Source organism: Armigeres subalbatus, chromosome 3 (assembly GCF_024139115.2).
Source record: "Armigeres subalbatus isolate Guangzhou_Male chromosome 3, GZ_Asu_2, whole genome shotgun sequence".
In the NCBI taxonomy this organism is placed as follows: domain Eukaryota; kingdom Metazoa; phylum Arthropoda; class Insecta; order Diptera; family Culicidae; genus Armigeres; species Armigeres subalbatus.
The window spans coordinates 346,342,717-346,368,594 of NC_085141.1; the positions used below are offsets into that span (position 1 = coordinate 346,342,717).

Below are 25,878 nucleotides of genomic sequence, written 5' to 3' on the forward strand. Positions count from 1 at the left end.
AACTGTAAGGTCGTCTTCAGTGTCTCGTACTTGACTCGACTGTTTAATAGGTCGAGTCAAATACGAGACATTGAAGACAGTCTCACAGTTGAGGTCGAAATACGTATCCGAAAAAGATAACAAAACGTAGTGGAATTAAATGGAAAGTACTAAACTCGTCTTAGATAGTTGAAGACATTCCACTAAAAGAGCTAAAATAATTTTTCTGATTTAGGATGAGTGCAAAATTGAGAGTGCAGAGTTCAGTGCGTGATCTCTCATGTTTCGGACAGCAAAACGATCGCGCTGTCGGCCGAAGTATTGTGTTCTGCATTGCGCGGCCGGTAATAAAAATTTATCAGTTCAGTGCGTGATTTCTCTTGTTTCGGACAGCAAAACGATCGCGCTGTCGGCCGAAGTATTGTGTTCTGCATTGCGCGGCTGGTAATAAAAATTTATCAGTTCAGTGCGTAATCTCTCTTGTTTCGGACAGCAGAACGATCGCGCGGTCGGCTTACCGAAGTGAATCCTGATAAACTATCCTTTGACTAACACAATGTTCTATCCCATGACAATCATGGAGATGCAGAGACATACTCGGTCTCTAGCAGCAACGAGAGTCGTTCCCTCCATACATGACCGTAAGGACGTGGCCGGTGCCGTTATTGACTTTAAATATTTGAGCTGGGTAGCTAATCCCAAGCCCCATTCATTGTGTTCTCTGTACAATTTCGCAAGTTCAGTCAATCACGGAGTAGCAACTACGAATTGTGCGGTCATAATGCTCATGCTCATGCTCATGCTCATTTAGGATGAGTGCAAAATTGAGAAAATGTAAATAGTGTAAAAACAGAATCCAGTGTATATCACTTGATAAAACATTATTAACAAAACACGATGACTACTGTGACCCACCATTTTCCAATTGTATCAGCAACTGTCAAGTTAAACTGGAAATTCTGATCGATGCTGAATACATGCAGCTAGTTTAAGAACAAGCCTCCCGGAATCAAAATAAAAAGCACTCGCGTTTTCAAAGCAGTTGCTGTATCGCAGCATGCGTGAAATGATAAAAATGAAAATGTGCGTTGCTTCCGTTTTGAATGGGGTGCTCTTGAAAACGCTTTTTGTTTTGGATTCCAAGAGGCCTGTCCTTAAGGACAAACTTTTCGGAATCCAATATTGTTTCATCTCGCGTTCTCAAGGGTACCACTATCAATACTGAAGCAATGAGCAGCTGTTAACTTTCTATTCTATGCTTGCTGCGACGCAGTAAAGCCAAAATAAAACCCAACTTAATTCACCAAGTAGTGATACTGCCTTTCTCGCATTTAGCCAAGACACCAACCTTATGTGGTAAATGTGGTTCGATGTACCATTTTCTTTATAACTTTTAAACGCAACGGTCGATCGTTTTAAAATTCAATAGTGATCAACTAGCCTTTGTCCCCTGTCGAATGAAACTTGTTGCGAGGAAATTGGTTAAGGATTACTATATGAAAAGTTGTCTAATGTTTTTCTTAGCTTTTGTGCACACACATACACACACACATACACACATACATACACACGGACAGACAGACATTTGTTCAGCTCGTCGAGCTGAGTCGAATGATATATAACACTATGGGTCTCCGAAGCTTCTATAAAAAGTTCGTTTTCGGAGTGAAATGATAGCCTTTCGGTACAACTTTGTTGTACGAGAAAGGCAAAAAGGTGATAGTTATTTGTTGCTTCTTTGTTGATTGACATTTTCACCTTAAAACTGGTTTAAAATATATTAACCTCCCTATAGAGTGGCTAAAATCCAGTGGTAAAAGTTCTGAGGAGTAAGACTGAATTTATTCATATGTAGAGCGAAGTAAAGCATAATTTGAGAGACTATTTCATTCCTCTAGAATAAACGGATTACCGTAAATATGGAATTATTAAGCAAACATTGAACATTGACGATTGGTCACCACTTGTAAAAAGGTACAATAGCACTGTGGAAATACTTTTTTCATCTATGAGCAAAATAGTTTTGACCTGTTTTGACGATTAATCCTTGAGCAAATAAACATTGTCTTCGAGGTATTTCAATCGAAGGCTCAAAACAACTGTATGATGTTATAATCAAATAATTAGTGTACGCTTTCTCTCTCAAACTGGAAACTCCCACCGTCTATCCGTCAACAAGACAGAACGCGCCAGGAGTTCCCAGCCAGTATTGAAATTCCGGAATAACAACAGCATCTCTTCAAGTTTATTGTAGCATACTTACCTATATACAGAGAAGAATGGTCTAATATGCAATCTCTAATGTTTCTGCTTTTAATGTGATTTCAACGTGCGCTGCATATACAGAACGTACAAGACTAGCTATGTGTCACAGTGATCTTCCATTCAAAACATCTATGGTTTTGTGCTTTCTAATTTCTGGTTAAGTGAAATCTTGCAAGTCAAGGTCGGATTGCAATTGGGTGATTTTTTGTACCATTTGGCACCATGGGTGCGTTTTAGGTGATTCTCGCTCATCAGGTTTGTAACCGTTATCACTTGTTTTTACTTTCGATCATTCACAGCGAAAAAAAATCCCATTTTAAAATAGTTAGGTGAATGGAATTATTTTGAATATTTGTATACGGTGGCCACGTTACGTCACATCAGAATCTGCTCAAAAGGGGATCACCACTTGATTGAATATGATCAGTTCTTGTTGAGCTGCGTGTTGAATCATTTCGGAGCCATGATGAAGAAAATAGTCCTCTTATTTGTTGTTTGTGTAACGGTTGCTGTTGGTTTGCCACCGCAGGTTTGTTAAAACTACAGTTGATATATCTGACATTGCATTTGATAGTTGGGTACCTATTTAAAGAACCAGAACCGACTACGGCGCCAAACATCGAGTGCTGGTAACAATCAAGCGCAACCGAACTTCGGTTTCGGCAACTTCCAGTTTCCGACCGGATCGTGGCCGGCTGGACAAGGCCAGGGACAGGGATTTGATCAACTATGGTCGCAACCGTCGTCCATTGGCTCACTGAGTTCAAGGGGGAGTTTCGGATTTGATTTCCCTAGTGAGTGATGTGCTTGTGAACAATAACCGATAACATTTTGAACTGATTGTTTTATGGTACTGTTTTAGACATAGAAGGTGCTGATGGCGTCACGGCGACAGCAGGTATGACCTGTACCAGCGAGAATGGAAAGAAGAAGTGTACCAAACATCAGAGACAAGAGAAAGTCAGATACTGAACATGACAGGGCACCTGTTCTATAGTAGCAGTAGTGATTGTGTATAAAAGTGCATTACATCTGTTTAATTGATAAAAACTATCCTAAATGAGGTAAATGAAATATATCTTAGTGAACTATTTTGTACCAAATTCGCATTATTTCAGTCTATTTCGATTGTCTAATATTTATTAAAATAAAGCAACTTCACCAACAACAGTTCCTCCATTGAATACGATCTGTTCATGAAACAGGCTATTCCTCCCACATGCAGACCGTATATTGAGCAGACTAGGGCACGCGAAATACATAACTACCATAGACCTATCGAAGGCTTTCTTGCAAGTCCCCTTGCACCCTAGATCTCGCAAATATACGGCGTTTTCTGTATTGTTCCAGTTCACCCGAATGCCTTTCGGCCTGGTCAATAGTCCGGCGACTCTGTCTCGCCTGATGGACCGAGTGCTTGGCGATGGTGAACTGGAGCCAAACGTTTTCGTTTATCTAGACGATATAATCGTTATCAGCGAAACGTTTGAGGAACACCTGACCTTGCTCAAAGAGGTTGCGTCGCCGCTAATCTCTTCATAAATTTGGACAAATCACATTTTAGGTCGTAACGGTCTAAGACCTAACCCTGACCGGGTTGCAGCCATAATAATTGAGGAGCATTGAGCTGCAGAAACACGAAATGTCCATTGTACACCTATGTTGTGGTCTTGGCATTGATTTAACCCTTTATAAGGCAGTGGCAACTATATTGCCACCAACAAATGATATTTTTTTCTATTTATTAACAAGAGCTCTACTTATTATTTCCCATGTAGCGGCTTTATTTGCTTCCTAGTAACACCCCAGATTAATTTGAGCCATAAAAAATGTCAATTTGAGAACAGTTTTTTTACGAACAGATCGTAAGTTTCGAGTGGAAGAAGGATTTTCAGTTATAACTCGTTAAAAAAACGACAAAGATATATTTTTCCCGTTGGTATTAATTACTTTGAATCTCCTGTGTTAGATTATTACGTAATTAGCATGAAAAAAGCTTTGCCTTTCTGTACATTTGGTTTTTGGATTTTCGACGAAATTGTGTTTTTTTCCCAAGGGTCCCCCCTTGGGAACAAAAACGCAAAACATTTTTTTTTCACTTATAATGCGTTTTCCGACTAGGACTCTTCACCAAAAAATGTAATGGGCATTGATTTGACTGGTTTTACGTAAAACTTAATTTTTAAAAATCTTTTATTTATTGTTGTTTTTGCCTGTTTTTCCGCTTGCCGGCCAGTGGCAACTATATTACCACCAATGTTGTCCCGCTTGACGGGCAGTGGCAACTATATTGCCACCAATTTTTCAATGTTTCTGAACTGTTTAATGTATAACAAACATACATTTGAGTTTAATACCATGTCAACATTGTATCCTTTTGTTGTTTTTGTTAATTTATTGATTAGATTCGTCTGCCTTATTTATTTATTTATCATCAGACTAAGGCCGGAGTGGCCTGTGCTGCACATAAAAGACTTCTCCATTCAGCTCGGTTCATGGCTGCACTTCGCCAACCACGCAGTCTGCGGAGGGTCCGCAAGTCGTCCTCCACCTGATCGATCCACCTTGCCCGCTGTGCACCTCGCCTTCTTGTTCCCGTCGGATCGTTGTCGTCTGCCTTATAAAGGGTTAAACAAAATAATTTTGATCCAAGATGGATGAGCAAGTTCGGTGTTATGTCAGGAAGTGTTCCCTGTGCAAGCAAAATAAGCCAGCAAACAGGTCACAAATAACAATTAATTGCATATTATTCGGCAACTCGGCCGTACGAAAACCATTTTTTTTGTTAAATATCTTGGCTGTGCATATGCACAGCACATGTTTCGAAATGGACAAATTGATATGAAATTTGCGAAAAAGAATCCACGTGTCTTGGAGGGACTCGAACCCTCAACCTCCTACTCTCTAGATAGGCGTGATAACCCCTACACAACAAGACCACTTAAAGGTCACGTTTGCGGAAAAGCCATCATAATCCGAGTACCAACCTCCATTGCGGTTAGCTCTCTTTTTTGCAAATTGAACATCAGGTCACAAATTCCTGAGCCCGGTCGACAACGGTTGACCAATAAACCTTTCCAAATCGTGGCGTTGGATTTTATACAATCCCTGCCGCGGAGTAAAAATGGAAATACTCACCTGTTGGTCATTATGGATCTATTTTCCAAATGGACCATACTTACTCCTGTGAAGAAAATCTCCGCCCCACTGGTCACCAGGATTCAAGAAGAATCAAGACTGAAAAGCCATATCCGAAGCAGTTATCGAACGGCTACTGTATTGACAAAATACCAGATTCAACATTGGAGAAATGCCCGGCATCACAGCCAGTCAAATCCCGTAGAACGGTTGAATCGCACGATTAATGCGTGTATCAGGTCCTATGTTAAGGCCAATCAGAAAGTCTGGGACACCCGGGTGTCCGAAATTGAGCATTGCCTCAACAGTACTCCCCACACATCAACCGGTTTTTCACCCTACCGAGTGCTCTTTGGACACGAAATAGTAGGATCAGGTGAGGAACATAGGATGGACAGGGAAGAGGAAGAGGTATCTGAGGAGAGGAGGTTGGTTGGAGAGGAAGGCGACAATCGACAAGAATCTTTATTGCACAGTTCCAAAAAAAATTGAAGAAAAATCACGATAAAAACATACAAAATTACAATTTACGGTCCAAAACCTTAGCGCCGGTCTACGCTATCGGCCAGAAGGTATTTCGACGGAACTTCCGTCAGTCCTCATTAGCACTTTACGTCCCTTGCACCATCCTTGCCCGCGTCGGAACTAGCTCGTACGAGTTGGCGGACGAAACCGGGAAGTCCATCGGTATTTTCTCCGTTTGCGATTTGAAACCGGAGGTCTAAAACCATTAAACAATCCATAATCTTCAAGTGAGTCGTTATTAGAGAAAAACAATACTCACGATTCTTGTATTCGTCCGTATGTGGCTTTGACTCACCCAACACAGCTCGACGTCCTTGCACTTTAGAATCCTCCTTACAACTGCCAGCAGCAATGGCTGTACTTTACATGCACAGGGTGTGCAAGGGCTTTCATAGACTGATCCATGTTATAGACTGATTCATACCACACATCTTCCCTATTCTCTCATAATCAGTGCATAAAACTAAATCGCTCGAAAACATCTAAACAGTTAGTTGAGGAGAAGAATGCAGCTGGACGAGATTGCTGCAACACCGCACGAGGACGAACGAGGCACGATACAAACAGGCGCGGAACAGACAAAACTCGATTTTTCAGAGGAAAAAGCGCCAGCAGTAAGACCTGTGTGGCAGCGAAATAGCACTTGTGGTTTACTATATGCAGCAAATATCCAATAACTCCTAAACCATCTAAGTAGGCTTAATGCGAACCAGAACTGACAGCCACTCCACATTTGGCGATTCTGCTGGAATCTAGTTTTAAGCAAGCTGGAGCAATTGTGTTGTTTATCTAATGTGGAAGTGATGTGTTCGCACAAAAAAAAATGATATTAATGATGAGTACATATTTAAGATTATGCGTTGAATTTAAAACCGGATCGCATCGGCATATCTGGAATCGCCGGTAAATTTCATAGCCGTTAAAACTGTGAGTCGATGAAAGAGTGAAAAGTTCACAATCTTTTCAATTCAACATGTTTGTATTGGAGTGCGAACAAATCCTTGCGATATACCCTACTGCTTGGTTTGATTTATTTCTACATCTCAATCACGTGGTTTACAACAAAAACGATAGAAACATTCAAACCGGAATGTGGTAAGCAATACCATCTAATAGAGTAGAGACATATAAAAAAAATTAAATCATGTCAACTGGCTTGTAAACTTACTCATTTTTTTAATTCCAACTGTTATGCATTTCGGAAAAAACATGAAACCATTCACAATCGAACTTATCACTTTCAATAGAAAATATGGACACGATAATAAGGTTCCCCAAAAAACACACGCGACGAGACAATCGCGACGCGATTCTATCGCTTGGCGACTGCGATTCTGTTGCCATTGGTATGGAAGCCTAAATGGTACATTGCCTGCAGCGACCGAACGATAGAATCGCGGCGACTAGCTGTCGCCGTCGCGGCGATGAAATCGCTTAGGTCTGGGGAGCCTATACAGTAGATTTTATCGAGCCTTGCTACCAAACTTTATCGCATCACCTAGAGAAAACTATGCATCATCGATGAGACTTGATGGAAGATTGAGTAATGAAGTGAAGCCAAAACCGCGAACAAAACCAAAGGAGACGAAATTTTAAAGCACTCAAATCGACGGGACAAGCGATAGTGAGCGGAATCTCTTGCCAGCGAAGATGAGAAAGCCACAACAACCGGGGCGAAGATGAATGCAATGATTCCTGTGAAAGAGGCGATTGGTCAGCTATTGACCGACTCAATTGGACTGCTGAGAAGGAGGTTCAAGTTATTCGAACAACTTTTCTAAGTACCACGCGTTAGTACCGAAGTTTCATCACTGCTAGCGATCCTAACAACCATCCAATGCATGAACTCGAACAAAGTCCCAGGGGCGAGACGCCGATTTTATAACATTCGCTCAACTGTTGTATCGTCTGCTCCACAATAACTGGGACATAACAAGTTTCCCGGACGACCGGATGCATGGTATCTCAGTGAAGGCGCCTAAAACTGAGACCGACTGTATGCGGCAAGTGGCGAGGCATCATGCTGCTGTATAATGCATGTCTTCAAGGTTCCATGCAAAGTGATCCCAAAACGAATCCAGCAGAAGATCGATGCGACTCTCCGACGGCAGCAGGTCGGGTTGTATGTGGGAAGATCCTATGTGTCCATATTGTCACGCTCCTTATCATTCTGGAGCCGGTCAACGAATTCCAAGAGTCTTCCAATTTGGTTCTGATTGACTTCGAAAAATCTTTCAACCGACCTTAATCACAATGAGACGCAAAACGGTTTGTTAGCAAATCATCAACCTAATCAAGGCAAAGCAAGGGGCCCTCTCATAGAGAGTGATGCACAACGGGAACCTGTTCGATGTCAACCGGGTCGCAGCTGGTGAGCAAAGGATATATCCTATCATCACCATGCTGCACAGTAAACGACGGGTATACCCCGTTAGGCATAAGTACGTTAGGCATAAGGACGATAGGCATAAGTACGTTAGGCATAATGTACGTTAGGCATAATGGACGTTAGGCATAAAATGACCCAAAGAACAGCCTATGGCATAAAGAAGGCAGAATTATGCCAAACGTCCATTATGCCTAACGTACTTATGCCTATCGTCCTTATGCCTAACGTACTTATGCCTAACGTCGCGGACCCGTAAACGACGGTGTTTTTGTTCGTGATCCAAACCATGAACCACCAGACAGCACCTGAACGACTTCGATTTGGCTGAAAACGTTACACATCTAGCTGAACGGCTATCTGATATGCAGATAAAGAATCTTGTATCCGACAGGCGGTTCGGGTTTTTAAAAAAGACTTAAAACAATTTATTCACTTAACTTGAACATTTATTTACTAATTGTTGGCTTTTTGGACACGATAACCGACGCGGACACTTGATAAAAAGATACTGAGAGGAGAGCGCGGTACGCGCATTGATTTTATTGATTATTACTGCTGAATCTGCATTTCCGTAGGTCTGATCAGAAGTTGATGACGTTGCACGCCACGTTCCGGTGGTTCGATGGAAAATTGCCTACGTTGTGTGCCACGTTGCACCTGAGTTATCCGGTTCATACCATGACTAAAGATCGCCGAACTGCCTTACATTCCTAATCGATAGGCTTAGTCATCAACGTTAACAAAACAAAATCGTTGAATGCGAACACGATGACCGCTTCCAACGGAAAATTAGTGAAAATGTTCAAAGCTTCTTGGAAGCCAAATGACGTCAGACGGCGGTTCCAAGATCGAAATAGGCGCACGGATAAGAAGGGTAAGGACTGCTTTGTAGTTTTGAGTAATGCGTGAAATCTGTGCTAGTGAAACATGGTATGCATCAAGGGGCAGTCAGCGGCTGCAGGTAATCATCAACGATGCTGGTAGCCTCTCAAACACCGAGCTCCATCGTCCTTGTTACCAGAGGCAAGTAGACTCCATAAAGAAATAAAAGAGAGCGACCAGCCACTCCAACAACGATTCTCTTCACGACCACATTCATAATCATTTTTATTTGTTCTCAACACTTCATTGCGTGGCCATAGCAAGTTACGCCCTACACATTGACATCGCGGTCTTCCAGATCTCCCTCTAATACCTCACCGCGGATTTCATAGCACGGTCACCCCAATCCGTTTCCAACTTTTCATTGCGCGGTCATACCAATCTGCTTTCTAAATTTAATTACGCGGTCACTCTAATCCTGTCCACGTTAAATTTCGGACACCCATCATCCAATGCGATTTTTCAAAATTTTCACAAACCATTGAGAAGATCAATTTACATGACAGCTAAATCTCTCCGCTTTATGTGATTCATTCAGCGTGTTTTCATTATCGTTCAAAGTGATAAAATGGCTACAAATCAACATTGTCTAAGTGTCCGAAATTTAACGACAGGCTTTACATTGGGCGGTCCTCTAGATCCACTTCCAAAATTTCATCGTGCGATCATCCCGATCCGCTTCCTATATTCCATTGCGCGGTCATCCCGATCCGCTTCCTAAATTTCATTGCGCGGTCATCCCGATCCGCTTCCTACATTCAAGTGCGCGGTCATCCCGATCCACTTCCTACATTCCATTGCGCGGTCATCCCGATCCTCTTCCTACATTTCATTGCGCGGTCATTCGGCTGGGAATCCTGTATTTCTGTCCCATTGTTTCCTATTGAAAATTAACCAGATTGGACTATGGGCTTGGAAGTTATGGCCAAAATACAATATTTTTAAACCAAAAACGAATAAAAAAGCTTAGCTCACTTTTTGGGCACTTATCCTTAACCGATTTGCTCACAACAAGTTGCATTCGGCTGAGAATCTTGTCTCATTGTTTTTGGCACTATAGGCTTGGCAGTTATGACCAAAACACTTTTTTTTAAACCAAAACGCCTAAAAAAGTTTAGCTTACTGTTTTTGCACTTATCCTTATGCGATTTGCTTACAGCAAGTTGCATTCGACTGGGATGCGAATGAGACTGGGATCGATTGAAAATCGGCCGGATTGCGTTACGGGCTTGGAAGCTATTGAAAAATTTGGCTGATCGGACTCTATGGGCTCGGAATTTTTAGCCAATATACGTTTACAAAAAAACTTTTTAAAGAAGGCTCAGAGACTCATTTTTGATTCGTAAAATGTATTTCAAAAACTCACTTGTGCTTGAGACACTTAGTGTTAACCTATTTACTTACAACAAGTTGTATAGGTCGGGTAATCCTGTTTCATTGTTTCCTATTAAAAATAGGCCATATCGGACTATGGGCTCAGAAGTTTGATAAATATATTTATTGATATGCAAAATGCATTTCAAAAACTCTCTCATTTTGCGGGCATTTATCCTTAACCGATGTATTGCAACAAGTTGCATTTGACGTTGCTCTTCCATTGTTTTGTATTGAAAATGACCATACAAGTTATAGCCCGAATATTAGGTATTACAAACTAACTCATATTTCGAGCACGATTAAATAGAGATCTCAGTAGGCAAAGCCGCGTTGTTGATAGCAGTTCTATTCTGCTGTCACGTATTTTTCCATGAATATTAGAAAATGTGAATTCGTAACTAGTGAAGTCTCAATAGAATATCAATACAAATACAGATTGAAGGTATTCTCAAGTCACGCACAGAAATGAACCGGTGCCAGCGAAAGTGGTACATGTTACATTGAGTAAATTTTTCAGGAGACGCATTTTTCCAAAAACTTCGAAAATAAAATTCAAATTAGCAATTTTCTGCATCTCAACTGTACCAACGTGTTATGACTAATGTGCCTAAAGGTAGTAATGAGAAAAACGCGGAGTTTCTTGACAAATTTCAAGTTTGTTGGAACAAAATGCAACAGAAACCGAAAATCGTTGCAAACAAAAGTGGTACATGTACATTTATAAAATTATTTTAAACGGCAGTAAACCATTTTGAAATTAAAAATAGGGTTAATATCTGTTGCGGAAACATTCATGTTGTCAAATTTTCTTTTCAATAAGCTGATTTTAGTGGGTAGAACTGCACATGTACCACTTTTCCTGGCAACGAAATGGCCATTGTGATATATACCAGAAATTAAAAAGTGCATTTCTTCAGATTTAGTTGTCAAAAATAACTTTTTCGTTATTCCCTTATTCCAGTTGGTGTAAAAAACACAAAATCGACAAAAATGGTTTATGTACTACTTTCGCTGGCACCGGTTCAAATATTCCATTAATGCGAGGCGGAGCAATTTCAATGTTCATAAAGGTGAGCGTTTTTCAATTGTGTTTATTTATCTTGAATTTCGCATGAGCATTTGTGGTTTTGAGGGAAAGTTTACTATTCCTCTTTTACTATTATTTAAAGATGGTAAAGCAGGCCCGAATAGTAATTTAAATAGGAAGTAGTTTGTCAAAAATGCTTTCTACATATGTTTAAACATTCTTAGTTTTTTAAAAATTTATTAAACCGTTTGTTTGAGAAACTGCATATGTGCACGCCCTTTGAAGAACAATTATGGAGTACTTCTTACAGTTTTTAAGTTGGAAGTGCCCCAGGGTGTTGAATTTAGCAAAAAACTATTGATCAAAATTCGGTGCCAATTTGTTCAAAACAGTTTTTTTTTGTTTTCTCGAAATTGTGTCAAATGGATACATGCAGATTCAGTTATGATGCTCATAGTCTGTTCAGATTATAAGATCTATTGAGGTTTCCATCTGTATCCGTATGTGTGGAGTGTTTACAAAACATTACCTCAATAACTTGATATAATGTTAAATGACAACTTTGACATCAAGATACTCCTTATCATAGCTTGATCCTGATAAAGATTGTAGTCGGAATAGGCTCTCAAAATAGTGTTAGCTACATTCTCAATATTTTAAAGCTATTGTGATTTTTTATTCGAAAATTGGAACACGTGTAATATAAAAAGCATACTATTATTAGTTTCTATTCTTTCAAAAATGGATAAATGCTTCTGATTGATTACAACTCAACTTCTAATAAGATTATTTTCAATTCTTTGCAGTGAAATTATCATAGCATCATTCTGTAAATGAATATGTGATGACCCGACTTTTAACATATTCAAATTTTGACTGATTTTGTCTAAGCCCGATTATATAACAGTTATGATATGATTCATTCATGATCCAAGTTTCCTACATTTTTTTGTCAGAAAAAAATACTGAAGAGTCTTCTTCTTCAGTGAAGACAACTAATAATTTTCATCGCCTGTTGCTTATAATCAACAGTCACAAACCAATAATTGCTTTATATTTGTGCAATTTTGGCCTTTCTAAACTACTTTTCTCTTTTCACTTTTCTTATAATGAGCGAGAAAAGCATTATCACCGCTAGGTGCATTAATCTGAAAACCCAGATGTTATGTATGTTCCCTTAAAAATGGTCGAACTAATCGCATTTTGTTTTGTTTAAATTTTAATTTGGTACAAGTGTGCATAGAGTGGTAGTTGGGAATGGTATTTATATCTGATTTATTGTTATCATATGAGGCACTTCAAGTGAAAATATTCAGAAAATAGTGAAACAAAATTTACATTTCGCCCGACAATTAAGTTCTGTTCGCGCGGATTGAAAATCAGGCCACGCAGAAATGGCACGAATTTAGTTTTGGTAACCGCGGACTTCGCGCGCAAAATATCTAAGGATCGCTATAACAACCCTGAAAGTCTTATCTCTTAGCTTCTTATTGCTTATTTTTGTACTTGTTTGATAGAAAACTAAATATATTATTGCAAGAATAGAAGGCAACTAGCTCAGACGCTATTATTCAAGAACGTCGCAATCTAACTAAAATATGAGAATATTTCCCTCAATGAGATCTAATAACAAAAATTCCAACTCATTCCTAATTCTAAAATGGTCTCCAGTACTGTGGTAGCACAAATGTCTGGTGTATCGACTGCTTCCGCACCAAGTGCCTCACTTCTCTATTGTGAACACTGGTTATCCTACATGCAGGATACTGCACCTTCAACAACTGTAAACAATCTAATTTTGCGACCCCCTTATTTTTTTTCTTGCGTTCATCATCATTGTCGCTAAGATCATCATCATTATCCGTTGAGCTGCTGTCTGTACTATAAGTTTCATAAGCAGTGATGATCTCACTCAAAAAGCACCACTCCAGCCGAACCCGTCTCATTTGTTTTAATAAGCTGAACATTTTTAGTAGATGTTTCGTCTCCTGTTTGCGATAATAAAAAAAATGAAAATTATTTTGAGTTTTTTAGTGGAATGTCTTCACTTGTCATAAGACGAGTTTGTACCATCCCATTTATATACACCACTTGATTGTACTTGACTCGACGTATGAGACACTGAATACGACCTTACTGTTGAGGTCGAAATACGTATCTGTCAAGGTACAATCAAGTGGTGGAATTAAATGGGATGGTATAAACTCGTCTTAACACAAGTGAAAAAAATGAGTTGAATTCCGAACGACACTTTATTTGAATTCTTACCATTCTGACTTGCATCAACTCCAGTGCTCTCAAACCCGTTATCGCGCAAATATTTCTGGCGAACACCGAATCTAAAACTAATTTGCTCAGTTTCAGAGTATGAATGTGTGGAACAAATATGGCGCAATGGATTGCCTCTTCGGAGAGTCTGTACGGTTGCCAGGGTTGCTTGTAATTCCGAACGGATATACTCCTCAGACTGGGTACACTTCCCAGCGGTACAAGTGATCCTGCGTAAGTAATTAAGCTTGCTAGCAGAGGCAAAGACAGTCTCACAACAGGTTGAGATCTTTGAATTTCCACCATTAGACATAGATCTTTTAGCTTTTTCAACCGATTTATCAGATTGAACGCTTCTTCATTCATTTTCCGCCCGTTGATGATCAAAGTTTCCAAGTTCTTCGCCTCGCGAAAGATAAGTTTGTAAATCCAGTAGAACACGTTCTTCTCATCACTGATTTTCAAATACGTTAAACGTCTAAAAATGTCAAGATGGGATGCATGAAAGTCGGTTTCTCGGAACAGCAAACAGCCTTGTTGTGATAACAGCGTCAAACTGGTAAGGTTCTTGAAAGACAGATTCCCGATTGTGGTAAACAGCAGCATCTTGTTGATGAACCTCACGCTCAACGACTCAATCTGATCATTCCACGAACGTATCAATGGATTACCGGATTGCTTAGAATCTTCCAATATCACCGTTTTCAATTTGGGAGCAATCACGTTACACTGCACCGAATCGTCCTCTTCGACCCAAATCGACGACAAATAGCTGATTCGCTCCAGCTTTGGCAGATGCAATTCATCTTTTCCGCCCAACAGATCCGACAGCGAGTACGAGAACAGCTCCAATCGTAGGTCCTCTATTTTTGCGGCCACCTCCGAGCAAAACAGAAATCTCCGCAATGGTTCCAAAAATTCCACCTCGTCCTTGTTGGAATCCTTGATCGTGAACGCTCGATACCGCTTCATCCTCTCCAGCAGGGAACTGTCCCCATTGAGGTTGCACGTACACAAACATAACCGGCGCCTCGGGATGTACCAATCGCTGGACAAAATTTTGCGCCACCTGTGACAAACCGCAGTCGCCATCATTTGCTGCTCGAAGCTCAGGTAGTCAAAGATCTTGCACAGCATTTCGGTTGGAAGGTCGTTGATTCGGTCGCCTTGGTTCATTTTGCTGCTAGAAAGAACGAAACGCGTGTGCCGAGCGTTGAAAAGGGACTGATTAGAGGTCAGAATGGCATTCTTATTCCTACAGCAAAATGTTGGTTTTGGGGATTTTCCATGCAGTTTGGTTCTACCTGTTTTTTTTTTTCTTTCTTTCTTTATGTCTATTAGCGTCTGGATAGAAACATAGAAACGCATGTTCGGCAAAGCATAGACCCGCAAAGCGCATCATAGATAATGTGAACTGCATGACATTTTATGCAAATATTCGTTCACAGAAAATTAAATTTCTCATCAACACAATAACGAAATTTAAAATTCACAAATACTTAAAATAATGTTTTGTCTACGGCACGTTGGCAGAAAATCAATCCTGACAACATTTTCAAAAAATCGGGCTCACAGAAAGGCAAGAAGGGGTATGAAAAAGTGTTTCTGAACTCTCCTATATATAGTAGGGTGCCAATGGAATGTATGTTTTATTTTTGTTTTTTGATGCCAAAGCTCTCAAAATGCTTGAAACTTGAACCTTGCTATCAAAGTTTTGAATTTTTTGTAATTTTGAAAACTTTTGAGATCAGATTTACGGAGAAAATTATAAATTTTGCATAGGGTCATATTCGCGAAGTCGAAGCAAAATTCTTCACACAAACAATAACAGTTCTTTATGGGTTTTTACAGTAGAGCAACAGAGAGGAGGAGATGGCGGCCATGTTTCACTCAAACTCTGATCAGAGGGGCGACACAGCTGTCAGAATCCATAGATAACCCATCTACCTCACATGTGTTTTGGTACTTTAGATTTTGGTACCCACTTATTGCAACGTTTACCCCAAAAAATGTTCATTAGAGTAAACGGATCATTGTTCCAATTAACGTATTTTTGATAATTAGCTATTTCATGGCAAAAAAATGCTTTCATTTCATTGTATATTTATATATATTTGAAACGAGATGATAAAAAGTTTTTTGTCGAATGTATCCGGCATCATTTCAAACGTATTCTTATTTAGGACACTCTGCAATTGTGCATTTTCTTGTATTCCACAGTCGAATGAATTGGAATTCCTATTGCGCCATTTACGCCTTGTAGCTTAAGATCTAATTTGGTGGGATTATGTGGAAAGAAAAGGCACTGAAAATAATTTTAGGAACGTGGTACTATGGTAGATGGGATGGGATTGCAATCCAGAAAATGAGTATTTAGTATTAAATGTATTCATATGGTTCTTCCACAATCATTAACAGAGACGTCTTTAGCATCTGTTTGTCGAATGGCGTATAAAGGAGGAATACTCTATGCCTTCCTTTAGCATTATGCATTTTCTAACACGGGTGCCGCAGTATTTCGGAGTTGTTCTAGTTGTTAGATGGACAATCATTATTCTGAGACGACATTGCAAAAAGTATCATTTATTTATTGTCATTGATTCAGTTTTACATGCATTTACCACACAATGTAAGCTTAGAAAAGATTGTCGCAGCGGCTACGACAGTATCACATCCTTTACTCTGATATATTGGTACATATATAACCGGCGTGCAGCGGATATTCTATCCTGGTTCGCCGAAACCCTGTAACGAACGAATAATATAATGTTCAGGGAATACAGATCATTTTGGAAAGTGAAATTTTAAGCTTACCTTTGTTGACAAACCATCGTTTTTCGTGCAATCCGTTGAAGCTGATGCATTTGAGAACCACATTATTCCTATTTTTCCCCAGAGAAACAATTATTTTCTTCAACAGTTTTCGACTTGCGAAAGTGAAAATCCTTTTGAGTCCGTTTACCGCGCTATTGCCGGAGCCCAAAACAAAACAAATGACGTCATGTTGTCTAGATGTTGAGTACAGGGATGCCAGATTTGAAGACATGTCTTCAATTTGAAGACATTTGAATCTCTGTGAAGACATTTATTTCATGAAGACATTTTGAAGACTTTTCAAAATATTTGAACTTCTTATGAACTTAATTTTAAAATTAAAAAATCTTAACTAAAGAAGAAAAAAAAGCCAGTGAATAGAAAATATAATTTGAATATTAACTTATAAATTCTGCGACTTCTATATACAGAGCATATAAATATTACAAAAGTTATAATAAGCTAATGTCCCGGGCTTAAAATCTTAAACGCCAAAACACATTTACACTGGCCGGTTGATAAGGTTGATAACTGCAACACATTTTAGACGTCAAACGTACTTTTTTTATGCGTACTTTTTGTGTGCTGGTTCAAAAATTTACGATTGCAGCATTTCTTTAAATTTTCCTTGGAAGCGGTAGCGTTTTCGACGTGTCTGTTAAAAGGACTTCGAACATTGCATCTGAACCATTGCGTTCTGAACCAACCGATCTAATTTAATCTAAATGGCAAAAAAAGACAGAATTCTACAATGACAAGTCAAGTCTTGATTAAATCCATATTTAACTGTTGGACTAGAACCATTTTTATTAATTTCTTCCATAATTCATCTGATCTTTTCGTATGGGCAAATAAAGGAGTTCCTCCAAAATTTAAACGGGAGATTCATCTCAATTTCTACAAGATTTTTTCTAAGTTCTTGCGGGGAAATCATCTGAACTACCACAACGAATTCATTTTCATTTCTACAAGAAATTTGTCTAAATTTTCGTGGGATGTACTCCGGATTTGTATTTGAAATTTTAGGGATGTCTCTTCGGATTTTCCATATACCACATTTTCACAGAATGTTATAAATTTCAACAGGAAATTTTCTCAGTAAATTTTCTTTAGTTTCCACGATCGAAAATTCTTATGAACGTCCACAATAAGTTGAAATAATTTGATGAAGAAAATCAGAGAAATTGCATAAACAAATCCGCCAGAGTGTTTTTAAAGACCCAGTAGAAAGTTCAGGGGACACTTGTTACACTTTCTCGTTGAATTCTTTTTTGAATTTCTTTGGTATATTTTCTAGAAATATCATTGGACACTATTCCAGATTTTTATCTGGGAATCCTTCTATATAAGAATTTCTCCAGTAAATCCCTCTCTGGAATTATTTCTGAGGTTCCTCCAGGAATTCGTCCGCAAATTCCTTCAGATATTTTTCAGAACATTTCTCTAGAAATTCGTTTAGAAGTATTTCTAGGAGCTTCTCCATAAGTTCGTCCAGAAATTTCTCCATAGGATCCTCGAAGAAATCCGTCGGAAATACCTCCAGTCGTTCCTCCACAAATTGTTTCTTTCACAACTTCCTCCACCAGTTCTTCCTGGAATGCCTCTCGAAACTCCTGCCGGAATTCGTTCGGAAATTATTCCAAAAATCCCTTCGAAAGTTTCTCCAGAAATTCCTCTTGATGATTCTCCAAGAATGTTGCCGAAAGATTCTCCAATAATACCTCTAAAATATACTCCGGAATTTCTCTCTTATTTCCTCCAGCAATTCTTTCGGAAATTCCTGCAGCAATACCTCAGGAAGTTCCTCCAAAAAGTTGTCCAGAAGTTCCTCCGGAAGTTTCTTTAGAAATTTCTTCAGGACCTCCACGGCAAATCCTTTCAGTAATTGCTCAGGAAAATCCTTCAGGAATTCCTCCAGAAAATCCTTCAGTAATTCCTCCAGAAAATCCCTCCTGAATTCCTCCTGAAAAAAAATTCTTCTGCAATTCCTCCGCAAGTTCCATGCTAATGGAACTAGCATATCACCCGGGAGTTACTTTTTGAAATTTATCTGGAAGTACCTTCAGAAAATCCTTTAGATTTTCCAACAGCAATTCTTCCGTACCTTTTAGGAGTCTTTTGTTTAAGAATTCTTCCGAAAAATCCATCAGGAGTTTATCCTGAAGTTTCTTCACAAATTCTTGCAGAAATTTCCTCAGAAAATCTTGTGGAAGTTTCTTTATGTATTTCATGGTAAATTCTTCCGAATCCCTTTAGGGAATTCTTAAAAAAAAAGGAATTCCACATGGAAATTCAGTTAGAAAAATCCGTTAGAATTATATTTAAAGACTCATTAGAAAATCCAAGGGAAATTTACTGCCCTTACTCGTGAAGATTTGAAGGAATATTCTCTTGAATTCTAACAATTTGAGTGTTAATGCTACAAAAACAAGGAGATGCTTGAAATTACAAACCTGTTGGATTTTGAAATTTCTCACTAATAATCATAATTTTGATATTGGAGACATTTGAAGACATTTTTACTCGACTGTGAAGACATTTGAAAATATCCCCTGGCATCCCTGGTTGAGTAGGCAAAATTATGACAGTCGCATCCCCTTGACTCTGATAGATAGCAATGGGGTGTCCCATAGGAGGGAAGAGAGCCAGCCCTGGGCTGAAATTCTCTTTGATAGATGAGCTTTATACGAGTATTTCTCTGTAAAACGTTAACTGCCATAGCACTACGTCCACGTCTGACGGTCTGAAGGCTACTGACTTTAGGTTGATGCTTATTTATTGATATTGAATATGATTTAAATACAAACTAAAGCGCCATTTAAATTATTTTTGATTCGTTGGCAGAAGAGTAAAAATAATAATAAAAATAAAACAAACCTTTAGACCGTTATCAATAATAAAAAAACAGTAACCCATTCTACGGTTCATGGCTAGCTAAGGTACAGCTTGTTCTTTCAAATTGCAATCCACTATACAATGACCCAAAAGATATTTTAGTTACTAGATAAAGATTGTCGCTGTCGTCGCTGTCCGGAACATCTTTTGCTGGCGAGGATAGGGGAGCTAAATGTCAAAGATGGAAAATCCATACGATTTGACAGGTATGTACCACACATGTTTCGGACAGCAGAACAAAGGGAACAGTAGCGACAATCTTTATCTAGTAACTAAAATATCTTTTAATGACCCCCGTAATTGTTGATAGATAATCGCATTTTTTTATTTCGCTGACATAATATGTACGAGAATGCTCATACGGTAACGGTACCAATAGTGGAGCTATTAGTAGATCCACAAAAGACAATATTTTTTTAAAACTGATAATTATGGGAAATTTACAACTTCTATATCTTAGCAAATAGACAAACTAATAAATTTGCTAACAAAAAATGATATTGATGTCATTTAACATCAACAACAACAAAATTTTACTTGCACCACTACACTGTTCCTTTAGTGACGGTAAAAAATAATTTCGGTTCCACAGCGGTGCTATCCATTGATTTCATATAGGACTCGCCACTATTGACACAGTTACACTACTATAGGCGCAAAGGAGTCAATTTTATCATGGAAAATCATTGTTTTCAATAGTTTTTCAAGCAAAATTGTAGGATAAGTTGCAGTGGCGTAGCCAGAAAATTGGTCTGGGGGGGGTTTTCTGAACATTTTTTTTTTTCAAAAAAAAAATCTCTTCCAAAAATTTTTATCTCTGGGGGGGGTTTTGTACCCAAAACCACCCCCGTGGCTACGCCACTGATAAGTTGCATTTAACAGAATATTTAAAGCACGACGCATCAACCGAAACCTGAAACCATCGTAAATGGTATATTTATGATAAATCTCATTAAAGCCCCACTACCTCCACTATTGGTGCTACCTCCACTAAGGGTACAGTTACCCTAAACAAAACTGCAATTGAACCACAGAGAAAAAGACAGCACATTGAACATTTACTCGTTGAAATCATCGTCGTGCAAACACTAACGACATCTGCTCACGACATCACGAACCAGATGGCGGTAATGAGCAAACGTCAAACTCGAGCAAATCCGATGCGCACGCCACGCGTGATCGATTGGCCAACTAGTGATTACAGTCGCGATTCGCTGGTTGGGCCACGACCTCGACCCAACTAACGAATTCGGTTTTTTAGTTGGGCCAACTGACAGCCATTTGAACACGTGTATTTCGACTTGAACATCACAAACATATTATAATAATATTATCACAAATGATGTCCATTGACGTCCAATCCCGTTTTCCGTGTTTACATTGAATTTTGACGTACGGTTGCTTTTTAGTTGGACCATGACCCAACCAGCGGAGGCCCAACTAAAAAGTGACCCAAGTATTAAAATTCCAACCAGCGAATCCCGACTGTATTTAAATTGACCATGGTACTGCAGTAAATCAGTGAACGATGAAAATTTTACGAGTGTTATGTCTGTTTGTCTGTGATTGAACGTTAACAGGGTGGTCTGAGCACAGACAAACAGACATTGTAACACTGATGAAATTCCCATCGATCTATTATTGCTCAACGGTCGTTTTAAATTCAACTGACTACGAATTTCACATCCAGAGACGCGCGCGTCGTACACTTTTATATTTGACATCTCACATTAAGGCCTTCTGTTGACATTGTTGTATTAAACTTCATTTCGTTCAACATGCACGTGAGGTGGTGTTGAAGTAACTGAGCGATGCATTCTCAAGGAAATTGTCCAATCGGTTACGTCTGTTTGTCTGTGGTATGAGTTTTCTTGATTTTGTGTGTACTTTTGTTCTAAAGGAGATACGACAGTTCTTGTTTCTGCGAGTAATCTGTTATCTCACATTTGGGCACTTTAATTCACAAATCACGTCTTTCCAACACGAGATAGAATTGTTGACTGGCCTGTGAGCCATTTGGTTAAGATTAGAGTTATTTTTGTTTTTCACATGCGTGGCTCATCTTTTCGACTGAAGCGAATCTGTAAATAAATAAAGCAGAAAGTGGTGAAGGCTTATATCAAAACACAAAAATTGAATACGGCTAATTCGGTTTTCTACTGAATATAGATACAGTCGGGATTCGCTGGTTTTGATTTTTTTGTCAAAATACAATGTAAACACGGAAAACGGGATTGGGCGTCACTGGACATCATTTGTGATGTTCAAGTCGAAATACACGTGTTCAAATGGCTGTCAGTTGGCCCAAATAAAAAACCGAATTCGTTAGTTGGGTCGAGGTCGTGGCCCAACCAGCGAATCGCGACTGTAATATTTGGTTTCCGAGAAAGTGTTGATTATGACGTAAACAAAAAGATAGCTGTCACATGGTATGAACGTAGGATTTGGCTAATGAGGCGGTTGTGGCGTAAGCGGGTCGCGCCGTTGCTGACTCCTTCCTTCTTAATCTTCCGCAACTCAAAAGTACAACAGTCCTATAATCCGTTATAATGAAGCCAATTCAAATGACATCAACGTGATTTTTTTCGGGAAAATAATAAAGGGGATATATACTCTCATTGAAGACATTTTTCCAATGGATCTTCTGCTGGTCCTCCGGAAGATTCGGAACCAACGGAACACCGATGAATCATTTTCTCAATAAATGGCGCAATATTTCTTATAAGAATTCTAAAAACTCTGAAAAAATCTAAATCCATATATAATCCCATGAGTCAAGAAAAAAATTGATTTTGAATTCTCCTACTGAGCGGCGCTAGTGTATATGAAAATACCAGTTTGGTTCGATATCTCGGGATCTATGGGATTTAGGAAATGTCAGTCTTCTACAAAGTTGTTCAAGGATTGGAAACCAATATGTTGAAAAACTGTTTAGTTCAGAATTCAGCCGTAAGGCGGTGCTAGTGTTTATGAGTTATTAGTTTGTTTAGCTATCTCGGCGCCTTCCTTAGCCGTGCGGTAGAACGCGCGGCTTTAAAGCAAGACCATGCTGAGGGTGGCTGGGTTCGATTCCCGGTGCCGGTCTAGGAAATTTTCGGATTGGAAATTGTCTCGACTTTCTTGGGCATAAAAGTATCATCGGGTTAGCCTCATAATATACGAATATAAAAATGGTAACTTGGCTTAGAAACCTCGCAGATAATAAGAATGAAAACCATTATTTTGAAAAATTGTTTAGTTTTGATTACATCCGCTGGGAGGTGATACATGGATCAACCAGTTTTGTTAGATATCGCAAGATATGTGGGATAACCTAGCGGCTACTGAACGAGCTCGAGATTCCCAAATTGGACGCATAGTCAAATCACTCGCAATCCATTTCTCAAGCATTCAATGTTTGTTGGGATTGACAACTCATTATTGTTATCAAACCCAAGTAAGAATTAAGTAACTGCATATTAATGGCCTTATATTGGCATTTATGCTGCATAAAAGCTTAATAATACACGTAAAAAAATTCAATGTTGATTATTATTAAGATTTCTAATACTTTTTTGCCAAAGCAGACGCTTAATGATATGTATAAGAAAAAACTTATCCGCCCGATTCTTTTTTTTACACGGGGGATGCGTTCTGTGTAAAACAAGTTTTCAGTTCAAAATTTGAAAATCTGCGTTAAAAAAGTTTTATAATTTCTCGACGAATCATGCAAAATAGAGCAACTTTGCAAAAATTTTGTATGGGATTTTTTACACGGCCGTGTAAATAAATCCGTGTAAAAACAGAATCGGGTGTACATCGCATGAGTCACATACATTCCAAAACTTATACTTTTTATTAACTTATGAATGTTGTTAGCTTTTTGATATGGGATCATTCATTAGGGGCATAATGAAGAGTATAAGTATTTTCGAATGGTTTTCTGCCAAAACATATAAGGTTATTTTTTTACGTGTAGCATTCTTGAAGCATTCATGTTCTATATAAGCATCACTAATGCTTTTAAGCCAAGACAAGTGTAGCATTATTACTAGCATTATATTCGTCTATAGGGGAGACTGGGTAGACTTGATCCCCTTTTCTGGTTTCCGATGTATCACAACCAAAAATAAATAAACATACGCGATTTCCACACAGACTCTCTAAGACATATAGTATTTAACTTTACTGATGTATGACAGTCCTTAAATTATTGTTGTTATTTATACACAATCGATTTTTTGGAGTGCTGTCAAAAATCGACTTTAAAAATATTTGGGGGAAATTGATCCCTCTCTAAGAACTTGCTTTGATAAAATAAGAAGAGGTGCCCACAGATTTTTTAAATATTTTCCCTTCAAAATACGCGGAATTATTGAATTGCTTTGCGTATACATGAACGATTTTTGTTATTGATTTCGACAGCACATGCAATTTTAAAATTTGGGGAGACTTGATCCCCTTTATATGAGATCTACGCAATAAATATTTTTTCCTGCTAACCCTTCATCAAATCCGTCAAATCTACAAAAAATTGGAAGCCTAAGAATGGTTTTTAATTTTTTTGAATTTTTTCGCTAAATTTTTGTATGGGTGACTAACGGGGGATCAAGTGTCCCCATATTGAGGCAATAACTTCAAATCCAAGTATCCTAAAACTTTGATAGAATGTTGACATTTTCATCAGTACAGATCAATAAGCACATTTATGGCTTATTGCTGTGAAAAAACGAAAGACTTTGGTCATTGTTATGAAAAGTTGTTCAAATTTTGCGTGGCCAATAAAAAAATCTTTAGGAAGGTCAAAACATACAAACCGCCCTGCAGAATAAATAAGGCTGTCAATCAAAAATATAACTCACCACATAAAGGTCATTTGTCTAGAGGATCTATACTAAAAAATATGCTAGAACAAAACTACTTTAGTTCTCGATAAAACAGGGGGTGATCAAGTCTACCCACCTTCCCCTAATGCTCATTAAATGTGTCTAAGCATTGGGAGTTTCAAAAGCCAATCAGCTTTAAATCGGCATTAGGAATGTAAACTTAAAATCCATTTATAGACGTTGTTTACGACCATCACTAGCTGCAAAACAGAATGAATTTCACTAAGTGGAAAAAAGCTTTGAAAAGTGGAAATTATAGAAAAGAGAGAATTTGAATCCAGCTTTTTACGCTAGCTATAAATAAACAAGGGGTGAATCAACTTTGACATATGCTGTGTACAAACTTATGGCGACGCTTTTGGCGAAGTCTCAGTAGCCATGGATTTTATTGTTCATCAACTACTGTCTGACTTTTCAGTATTGTTTTGAAAAAAATGACTGGATCTCCAGGACTGGTTTGCTTTTATGTATAAAATGAATAACTAATTTTCTTTTTATTTTAGGGATTAACAAGTTCAAGTACCTAGAAAAGTCTGTGAGGATACATAGTGCCAAGTTTGTTGCGCCTATCATAAGGATTTAGATAAAGAATGTTATATTCAACTCCAAGCGTTATCGCTTTGAAGAAAACGATACGTTCTAGAATAGCCGTATTGAAAAAAAAAATCGATCGTGGTGTTCAAAGTCCAGCGCTAGAAGATGAACTCAGTAGTTAGACAAGTGCTAGTGGTCTACCCATTTTGCGCCACACAATCTGAAAACGGTCTCTCCATAAGACTCCTGTATTGAATCTTTCCCAGTCTACCCCATTTTAGATTGATCCATCATCTTTTCTATAAATAAACTCAAATCAGCACAAAATTCTTAAATTGAAGAGAATGCACCCCCCTAAGTTGATTTTCTGAACAGGTTCTCGATCGGGAAAAGGCTGGTAGTGTGCCGTCGAGCACTTTATTGTGTAAAAATCATGAGCTTAGAGAAGTCATATACCTACGGGGAAAAGAATGAGAGTAGGGTGACAGCATTCTAAATCCCCTCTAAAACCAATAAAAGAGACACTCATCCGTATCCCAACGAAGGCTCAGAAGAAGCGTTATGATTTAGTGTAGCCCAAACGTAGCGTTTTTTTTGTTTTAGTACCCATGACGGAAATTAAACCACCGACGTAGAAACGTTCCGAGTCCCAAATTCAGCTTTTTCAGTGTATTGAATAGAATGATTCATTTTTAGCTTCTCAAGTTAACCTTTCGTGCTGTACTATTGCCGTATTTCACCCTTATTGATTGCCCTGGCACTGGTTTTGTTCTCTCAATGGTAATTTCGTCCACAGTATGTAGTCTAACGCTCTTGCCTCTTTTTAAAGGCGTATTTAATAATACGGTTAGCAGTCCACAGCTCTTGAATTACCTAAAATGTACAAATTATGTAGTACAAACCTGGTAAAAACCAGAAAC

At 38.6% G+C, this 25,878-nt stretch overlaps 2 protein-coding genes across 3 annotated transcripts; one reads left to right on the forward strand and one right to left on the reverse strand.

The window, feature by feature from the left end:
- Nucleotides 1-2,615: 2,615 nt before the first annotated feature.
- On the forward strand, nucleotides 2,616-3,414 carry LOC134225954 (uncharacterized). 2 transcript variants are annotated; one of them, XM_062706418.1, is made up of 4 exons: nucleotides 2,616-2,773; nucleotides 2,837-3,038; nucleotides 3,107-3,246; nucleotides 3,309-3,414. In XM_062706418.1, the coding sequence occupies exons 1-3, from the start codon at nucleotides 2,708-2,710 to the stop codon at nucleotides 3,214-3,216; spliced, it is 378 nt and encodes a 125-aa protein (XP_062562402.1). In that variant the 5' UTR covers nucleotides 2,616-2,707; the 3' UTR covers nucleotides 3,217-3,246; nucleotides 3,309-3,414. The 2 variants fall into 2 exon arrangements, with proteins under 2 accessions (XP_062562402.1, XP_062562400.1); XM_062706416.1 differs by having other exon boundaries at nucleotides 3,107-3,414.
- A 9,324-nt stretch (nucleotides 3,415-12,738) lies between these two features.
- On the reverse strand, nucleotides 12,739-15,086 carry LOC134225956 (uncharacterized). Its single transcript, XM_062706419.1, has 2 exons — nucleotides 13,851-15,086; nucleotides 12,739-13,570 (listed from the first exon to the last, which is right to left on the reverse strand). Exons 1-2 carry the CDS (start codon nucleotides 15,024-15,026, stop codon nucleotides 13,238-13,240), a joined length of 1,509 nt encoding a protein of 502 aa, XP_062562403.1. The 5' UTR covers nucleotides 15,027-15,086; the 3' UTR covers nucleotides 12,739-13,237.
- Between the last annotated feature and the right edge of the window lie 10,792 nt (nucleotides 15,087-25,878).

Coding starts and splice junctions, on each gene's coding strand:
- LOC134225956 (XM_062706419.1), bottom strand. CDS start 15,026: ATGAACCAAGGCGACCGAATCAACGACCTTCCAACCGAAATGCTGTGC. Junction 13,571..13,850: donor AGTTGATGCAAGTCAGAATG/GTAAGAATTCAA, acceptor TATCGCAAACAG/GAGACGAAACATCTACTAAA.
- LOC134225954 (XM_062706416.1), top strand. CDS start 2,708: ATGATGAAGAAAATAGTCCTCTTATTTGTTGTTTGTGTAACGGTTGCT. Junction 2,774..2,836: donor CTGTTGGTTTGCCACCGCAG/GTTTGTTAAAAC, acceptor ACCTATTTAAAG/AACCAGAACCGACTACGGCG. Junction 3,039..3,106: donor TTTCGGATTTGATTTCCCTA/GTGAGTGATGTG, acceptor GTACTGTTTTAG/ACATAGAAGGTGCTGATGGC.